Source organism: Nematolebias whitei, chromosome 21, assembly GCF_014905685.2.
Source record: "Nematolebias whitei isolate Nwh7 chromosome 21, NemWhi1, whole genome shotgun sequence".
Classification (NCBI taxonomy): Eukaryota; Metazoa; Chordata; class Actinopteri; order Cyprinodontiformes; family Rivulidae; genus Nematolebias; species Nematolebias whitei.
Genome location: NC_056518.1, coordinates 11058198 through 11067589, shown reverse-complemented (window position 1 = coordinate 11067589; position 9392 = coordinate 11058198). Strand labels below are relative to the sequence as shown.

General features: G+C 40.0%; 1 protein-coding gene across 1 annotated transcript in view; it reads left to right on the top strand.

Annotated features, from left to right (window-relative positions):
• The window catches only part of uggt1 (UDP-glucose glycoprotein glucosyltransferase 1), a 48356-nt gene that overhangs the window by 10941 nt on the left and 28023 nt on the right, over positions 1-9392 (top strand). The window contains exons 10-11 of the mRNA XM_037694952.1: positions 8429-8528; positions 8642-8702. Coding sequence (XP_037550880.1) covers positions 8429-8528; positions 8642-8702 — 161 coding nt within the window. The remainder of the gene's footprint in view (positions 1-8428; positions 8529-8641; positions 8703-9392) is intronic.

Below are 9392 nucleotides of genomic sequence, written 5' to 3'. Positions count from 1 at the left end.
ATGAGCAGCAACATGAAACAGATCAGCAGCAACATGATGAAACAGATAAGCAGCAACATGAAACAGATGAGCAGCAACATGAAACGGATCAGCAGCAACATGAAACAGATGAGCAGCAATATGAAACAGATGAGCAGCAACATGATGAAACAGATCAGCAGCAACATGATGAAACAGATCAGCAGCAACATGATGAAACAGATGAGCAGCAATATGATGAAACAGATGAGCAGCAACATGAAACAGATCAGCAGCAATATGATGAAACAGATCAGCAGCAGCATGAAACAGATCAGCAGCAGCATGATGTGATTTTTCACAGTGATTATCCTGGTTAGATATTCATGAGTCTAAAGGCTCCAGTATACTCGCGCTGACCTTTTTGCACGTGGACTTGACGCACACTGTCCGCAGAGGGTTGAGACTTCATACTCGAGGGTCCACCCTGATCGGCCTACTAAATTGATTGACAGGTCACAAAAAATTAAAATAAAGAAACGAGAGCTGGCAGCCGCAGCGGTGTTCTGTGTTTATATGTTGTTAATAAAAAGTAAAAAAAAATAAAATAAACAGCGCTGGCCCTGCAGCCCACACATCAGACCAGCCCGCCAGGAAATCTCCAGACCCTCCCACAGCCACGCTGGACCTGATTTTAATTCTCTTGTGACAAATTCCTTCATTTCTCATCATTTCAGTCATGGTGTCAATGGACGTTTAGGAAGAGATCACTTGTCTCTTGGGAAAAAAACAAACAAACAAAAGAAACGGTCATTAAACCAGATCAGGGATGAAGAAGGTGAATTTAATGCATTGGTGACACATACAAAACAGTCCGTCGCCGGGCAGTTTATTGTGCGACATGTATGTTTACGCGGTCATAAAAATTGAGCTTTGCACGGACATGCCCTGCAGGCGTCCGCTTCGAGTCTAATCTGGTACGGACAGACTGAAGTACGCCCGAGTATACTTGAGCCTTAACAGCCTCAGGGTAGAAGCTGTTCCTCAGTCTAGTCGTTCTACACTTAATGCTCCTCAACCTCCTTCCTGAGGAGAGTGGGGCAAAAAGTGTGAGTGCTGGGTGAGTGGGGTCCTTCATGATTCAGGTGGCCCTCTTCCTGCATCTGGAGGTGTAGATGCCTGTGATGGTGGGGAGGCTGACTCCAACATCTTCTGTGCAGCCTTCACCACTCTCTGCAGAGCTTTCCTTTCTGCAGCTGTGCAGCCTCCATGCTACACGTTGATGCTGGAGCACAGGATGCTCTGCACTGCACACCTGTAGAAGGAGGTGAGGACTGAGCTTCCCAGACCAGCTCGTCTCAGCCGCCTGAGGAAGTAGAGTCTCTGATGATGCTGGATGAGTGTCACATTAATTGCTCTACTGTCAGTCTGTATACTTGTATGGTTCTTAGCTTATTTTTACAGAAACATCAGCCTTAGTCATTGATTCCATATCCAAACTTTCTTTCACAGATCTGACTATAGATGCTTTTGAATTGTATCCAGTTTTTTTTTTTTTTTTTTTTTTTTACCACACACAGACTAAAGCTGTTAGCATATACACTTCTATAAAAGCCTTGCATGCATAGAAAGTCTTCTGTCATCAGGCGTGCTCAGGAAGTGAGCGCGGAGCAGCTTTGATTGTGGCGAATAAAAGATGTGAGGGGATGAGGGGGCTTGGCTCGGCTGTCAGACTGACGTGCAGGCGCCTGTCTTTATCTTCAAGCCCACTGGGGCTCATTAGCTCAGCCTGTTTACAAAGAGCGGAAGACCTCCAGGGGCTAATAATCACAGGCTACAACACCATTACACAGACGCTCACTGCATTGAAATAATCCTCACTGCATTCTTTCTTTCCTGGAAACCCATGTGACATAACTTTCCTACATGTAGAGTCTAAAAAAAGATGTTTACATTTACCGCATATTGATTCATTTTATATGTACTCTTATCTTTTAATGCTGCAGTTTAGTTTAACTTAAAACATGAAGCGTTTAAATATTTCTTTATGCAAATATACTTTAAAAGTGATTGTTTTAGCAACATTAGTGAGATGTAAATACATCCAGATGCAAATATTTCATCAGCAGTTTGAATTGCTGTGACAATAATAAAAAATTAGGGCTTGTTTGTTTTTTGTTTGTCATTTTACTAAATAACTTGTCCAGATGTTTGTTACAACTTCAATGTTTATTGCTTTCCCGTCATCCTTGGATTTATTTATTTTTGTTAGTAGCTGTTAGCATTTGCATAATACAGTAGCACTAATGATGATGTGAACAATTAGTACAAATCACAACAGTGTCTGTGTAGTTCAGTTTTAGGTTTAAGAATATAATGGAACAAAATTGATATACTTTAAAGATCACCTGAGGGAAATTACTTTGTTGCAAAGGCAGGCAAGTTCAAAATTAAAAGAATTATAACAACTGTGGTAACGCTCGGTAATAAATACACATAAAAAAAAAAACAACTCGGTGACGTAGTGCAAATTAAAACTGATGCAGTGCAGCGATGGCAGAATATACGTCCAACCAAAATCATGAACAAAGTGAAATGTTGGGTAAAATGTAAAAAAAAAAAATACTATTTGCAAAAATCATAAACCCATATTTTATTTACTATGGAACATGGTAAACATTTTTAGGAAGGTAATGTAATTTAGAACTTTATGGCAGTAACACCTTAAAAAAGCAGTACATGGCCATCCTGCTCAATAATCCAGGTAAATAAATCTAACAAGGTTTAGTCAGGTCGTTTGGACAGATTCTTCTTGTTGAAACATTTTGTCTTTTATCCAAAAGACTTCTTCAGTCTTCAGAAGTCTTTTGGATAAGACAAAATGTTAATCTGTTCAGAGAGCCTGACTTAGCCTTGTTAGAGTACATGGCCATGTTTACCAAAGCAGATGTTATGAAGTGATATTGCAGGTGGCACAATGATTTTCTGCGGTGTTTTCTGTGACAGCAGAGCTGAGCGAGTCTACTGGAAAGGAGCTTTGTTTGTTATGAGGAGGACGTGACAGATTGTTGATGATAGAGAGCCGTTTGTTCAGTGACCTTCTGTCCCTCACTGACTCACACATCTCCTAAAATGATTTTCCAGATTTTTTAATAAGATTATTGAGCAACTCTGGTACTGATGTTGGTCCCCAGCATAGTATAAATCATATGCCCCCTCCAGGCTGGTAGAAGATCTCCAGCATCTTAATGCAGACGTTGAAGGATCTGAGCTTCCTCAGAAAACAGTCTGCTGGTCTTATTCTTATACACATCCTTGGTGTTGGTGCTCCTTTCCAACCTGCTGTTCAAATCTAATCAAATCAAATGCAGTTTATTTATAAAGCACATGCAAGACCAAATAAATGAGACCATATAAGCAAAATAAAAACAATTAAAAGTGTAATAAAAACATCAAATAAGAGCATTAAAATTATGCAGAAATGTCAACTCTGGGACTAAAATAAAAGCCAGTGAGAACAAATGTGTTTTAAGAAGAAACTTAAAACACCAAGAGTTGCAGCCTGAGCTGGTTCCATAGTGTAGAACATATGTGTCAAACTTAAGGCCCGGGGGCCAAATGTGGCCCTTGTTGACATGTTATCTGGCCCCCAAGATGATATATGAAATGTAAAATTTGTAAAAAAAAAAAAAAAAAAAGAAAAAAAAAAGAGAGATATGAAATAAAAAATTATTAATCTATATATGTATACATACATAAATGGTAAATGGACTGTACTTATATAGCACCTTTCTATTCTATCAAAATACTCAAAGCTAAGCATATATGCACATATACATGTATATATACATACATGCACATATACATGTATATATACATACATGCACATATACATGTATATATACATACATGCACATACGTAAGTGTCCGGAGTACCGCAGATTCACAAGGCTCTATTTTTACTGTACGGGGAGGAGTTGAACAGTCTGATGGCTTGAGAGACAAAGGACTTCCTGATTCTGTCTGTGGAGCAGGGCTGGGACAGCAGTCTGCCGCTGAAGGAGCTCCTCTGCTTCATGATGGCGCCGTGCAGAGGATGGTCATCATTGTCCATGATGGATAGCAGCTTACTGAGGGTCCTTTTCTCTGCCACTGATGTAAGGGACTCCAGCTCTGTTCCCAGCACAGAACCAGCTTTCCTCACCAGTATGTCCAGTCTCCCTGCATCTCTCCTCTTAATGCTGCCTCCCCAACACACAACAGTACAGAAGAGGACACTACCACAGACTGGTAGAACATCAGCAGTAGTATCCTGCAGATTTTGTCTTCACTAGCTCTCAAGCGAGTCGCACGCGTTCCTTCCCACTCCCTGTTTTCCTCCTGCTTTTTTTGCTCTTTGTCTGTGTATCGGAGCAGCTCCTATTTTTTACACATCTCCCGCAATGGAAACTACTATTTTGGATCTGATCAACTGGACTTTCGACGTATATTACAACTTCTTTCAACAAAGCGATAGGGTCCTGGAGAACCCTCATCTGCTCAGACAAGACGTGCAGCTGGATATATCGCAGGGGGGATGAGTCTACCTCTGGTATCGACCGAGGATGCTGAAATTTCTGATAATTGGATTTATGATAGCAGGTTTCCTGTTTTTGGAATAGTCTGGATCCTGGTTTATCAACATACAAAGAAGATGGCCGCAGCTAATTTGGACCTCGACAGGCTGCTGTCTATGTGAACATCTGGTTCATGCTGGAGGACTCAAAATCAGTTGATTTACGAGCTAAACCGTAAGTTGGAAGGGATTTGAATCGCAGGCCACCTGCAGCTTTGGGACTCGTCAGCATGAAAACACCATCTTGAAGAGGCTCGTAAGCACGGACTAGTGGAATGCACCCTAATCTGGACATTTCAGACCTTGGAAATTTATCAGTACAAACTCAAGGCTGACGGAAAATAGTCTGCCTGAATGAATCAGCACTTGTGGTTATCTGAATCTCTCCCCTGCTGGCCTTGGAATAGGCCGACTTATCAGTTTCTCCTGGGAAATGTGTAAACTAAGGAAAGCTTCGTCTATTGCAACCCCCCTCCCTTCTATCAATCAACCTTTATTTAGACGGGTAAATCCCATTGAGCCTCGAGGACTCATTTACAAGAGAGACCTGAATGGAGTATGTGTACTGGAGTACTTCTATGGAGTCTTAGTAGGACTGTGCCGGCTGACCATCATCTTATCAGGACAATGGACTATCTAGGGCTTCATGGACCACCTCGTTTGTAAATGCATATGTACGTGTTCATAAATGTTCTTTAGCTGGCAGAGTTTTTTGATGTCTTGAATCTTGCCCTGTAAGGACAAGGTGTGAAGAGATCTTTGTTGTAATGCCACTGCCCTCTCCTCATGGTTTTGTCCCCTTTTCTATCTAAAAAAAATTCTGAATGTATTCTGAATAAGAATAAGAAGGCCGCGCTTTATAGCAGCAGCTTCGTGCACTCCGTCCATCTTTCAGACGGCTGTACGTACATGTTCTGGTTGTATCTTGGTGCAATGATAATAAAGCTTATTCTGATACTGAAGGACCCAAGCCTCCTCAGGAAGTAGAGCCTGCTCCGACTCGTCTTGTAAAGGGAGTGATCGCCCACATCTGTGGAGTGGACCACCCTGGACCTCAGGACAACTAAAGACCTGATCTGTGGACCAGCACATTATGTTAATGCTTTTTTTGTTTGTGAAAAAAAAAAAAAACGAGCTGCAGAGTTCTGGTCCAGCTGCAGCTATGAGAGCCGGCCTGGCTAACACGATCACACAGAGAGTTACAGAAATCAACTTAGGAGGTAATAAAAACTTGAATCACCTGTTCAAAGTCGTTAAAAGATAAAAACTATTTTAAGTTGGATGGAAGCCTCAGCTGAAGAAAGGATCTCTTTACCACAGCACTAACCTGTTTCTCCAGGATAAAATCTGAATCAAATATCCCTCCCAAATATTTTACACAGGATTTTACTAACAGCTCCAGGCTATCTTGAGCTTTAGGAAAAGCGCTGCAGTTTCTACTGTGACTAAAAATAACAACTTTGGTTTTATTCTCATTGAAATTTAGGACATTTTAAATGTATGTATGTATGTTTTATTTATTCATTTCATTTCATCCAAACAACAAATATAATACAATTTAAAGAAAAGAAAAAAGATATACAATCACCGAAATCAAAGCTTTTACCTCAGTGAGGCAGTCAAACATGGTATAAAAAAAAGAATGACAGCAGTAGATCGGAGTGTCGTCTGCGTAGGAATAATAAACGATGTTGACACCAATCCTGAGCAGCTTTCTGCTCAGAAACAAAGGCTGGATGATGTTGAAAGCGCTGGAGAAATCAAACGCTCACTATCCAGGTGTGAGTGAGCAGCTGCAGCAGGTAGATGATGGCATCATCCACCCCCACATACTTATTTTAGAATATTGCTCTTGTTAATTCAATTACTGCAGTACTTTGTTGTCGTTCTTTCAGCTGCTCCTTTCATCAAGGGTCGCCATAGCAATCAAACTCGCACAAAAGATTTGGTAATTGTTTTATGAGGATGTTCTTCCTGACAATCTGGTCTCAAACCTACAACCTCAGGGTTATAAGACCACAACACTGACCACCTATCTACTGCAGCCCCAGTTACTGCAGTACTGAAACATTTGAACATTTCTTCTCTTTGTAGTGCTTTAGAAATTTGAGTCATTGTTAGTATCAAAGTTCTTGCTCAATAATCCAGATAGAAAAATCCAGCAAAGTTAAATTGGGTCCTCTGGGCGGTTTCTTTTTGTTGAAACATTTCTTCTTTCATCCAAAAAACTTTGAGTTAGTTGTGGCTCCTTGGACTGACAGTCTTATAAAGTAGGGCTGAACAATTAATTGCATTTGCAATAATATCGCAATATGATAAAACGAGATTTTCTAATCGCGAAGGCTGCGATTTGACTGGCCACATGATCTGGTTACGTGGTTATTATTTTGGCTATAGAAGACGTTGTGCAATGACATGTATTGTGCAGAACCTGCCTTGCCTCTCAAGGTAACATCACAAATCTTTATCAGCACTTAAAAAAACATCACAAAGCCATTTACGATGGTTGCATGGCTAGAACGCCAACGACCAGTGCTTCAACTTAAAGCAAGCAAAGTAGCAGCCGACAGGGATCACTGACCGAACTGTTGAAAGGTATTACTCCATATGAACATAATTCAAAACGGCACACAGAAGTAACTCATTAAATAACGGAGTTCATTGCGAAAGACATGATGCCCATTAGTATAGTGACCAGGCCTGGGTTTACATATTTGGTAAACACAATGGATAAGTGTCCTGATGCATGCTCAATAATCCAGATAGAAAAATCTAAAAAAGTTAAGTGTGGTCCTCTGGATGGATAAGCGGTACAGGATGCCCTCGCACACATTTTAGCCAAGTTGTTATCCCGGAGTTATACAAAAAATGCAGAGACAAAGTTGCAGCGGAGCTGAAAACAGTGGAGTTATTTGCAAATGAAACAGATTTATTGCTTGCGTTCTTTGAAAAATACATGAGAAGACATTGAAAAAGAATCTCATATTAAATCGCATTTGCAATATTGAGGTAAAAATAATCGCAATTAGAATATTTTCCTAAATCGTTTAGCCCTATTATAAATGGCACCACCTCATAATGGATCCACCAGTTTGATGGTGCTCAGATGGTTTCTGGAGTCCGCCCTCTCCCCCCGCTGACTCGTTTGAGGCAGTCATGGCCAAAGTGGTTCAAAATATCAACTAAAATGAGAATATTTGAACCACTTTAGCAATGGTTGCCTCAAACGAGTCTGGGGGGAGAGGGCTGACCCCAGAAACCATCTGAGCACCATCAAACTGGTTGACCCACTCTGTGAAGGTGCTTTTGATAAGACTGAGTTTGTTGCAGCTCCTCAGACTGATGAAGTCTTTTGGATAAAAGATGAAACGTTTCAACAAAAAGAGACTGCTCAGAGGATCTAACTTAACTTTGTTGGAGTCATTGTTAGGTTTGTTCAAACTATTCATGTTCTGTCTCCAAGTTGTCAGTCCACTAAAAAGGAGGAACGACTGGTTCGTAAGGGGTTTAAAGAGGAGGGCTGAGCAAGTAGCCAACAAATAATTACACTTGACTGCTGGATGTTTTGAACCAGAGACATCAATTGGAAAGCTTCAAATGCCTCCATGTTTTTGATTTTATTTTTTAAATAAGAAATTGGTTGTATTACTTTGGCAACTTTTTTCTTTCTTTAGACATTCTATGATAAACTGTATCTGTAAACCCTCACACTGCTGTTTTATTTTCTGCATTGTATCCTCTTGTGTGTTTCGCTGTTTTTGTCTGTTCTCTTGTCCGCTCATCATCTCTCTGCTGCTTTGCCCTCCATGCCTACCTACCCTTTATCCTCCCACACTCTTTCTTTTTTTCATGTAGATTTAAGTTTCCAGACAGCAGCTCGCATTCTCACTGCTCCCACTGTCGATGCCCTCAACGTCATGAAAGACCTCAGTCAGAACTTCCCCACCAAAGCCAGGTAAAGGTGATCTGCGCACACAAACACAAGCAGCAGCTACAGTAAGAAGTTTGAGTTCGTATAAATGTTGGCAGTTCTTTAAAGTTCAGTCTGTTCTCTTTTATTCCTCACAGGTCGATCACAAAAACAGTGGTCAACTCTGAGATCCGGAAAGAGATCGCCGAGAACCAAAAGGTAGACAATTGCATAAACTTCTTTCTACATTTAAGAATCTAGTTATCACTTCTTCCACTTGGTTTTCTAACACAATGAAACAAGTTGTCAATAAATTTTAAATCATGCATACTGGTTGACTTTATTGAATTATTTAAAGAAACACAGGATGGATTCGAAAGATCCTTGACTTTAGCAAAGGCAAAAATGGCCAGTTTTACAGATATTGAGCTAAACTTTAGTGTGGTAGTAGCTCAACACATCCTCTTAAAGCTAGGGATGCACAATATTGGATTTTTGGCGATATTCGATATGCCAATATGTTAAAACTTAATTGGCTGATAACCGATGCCAATACAGATATTTTTCCCCTAGACATACTTACAGAGACTACATAGCTTTCTCTGCTGTGGAATTAGAATGCAACATTATTCTGGATGGTCTTTATCACTTTGGCCTGCTACCAAATGCAGATGCCGAAATGGGACTGAAAATGATGTAACACTATATAAATATATATTTCATTCAACCTTTATTTAAACAGGTTAGTCCCCTTGAGCCATGAGGACTCATTTACAAGAGAGACCTGAAAAACATGTATATATGTATATATATATATGTATGTATATGTATATATGTATATATATATATATATGTATATATATATATATATATATATATATATATATATATATATATATATATATATAT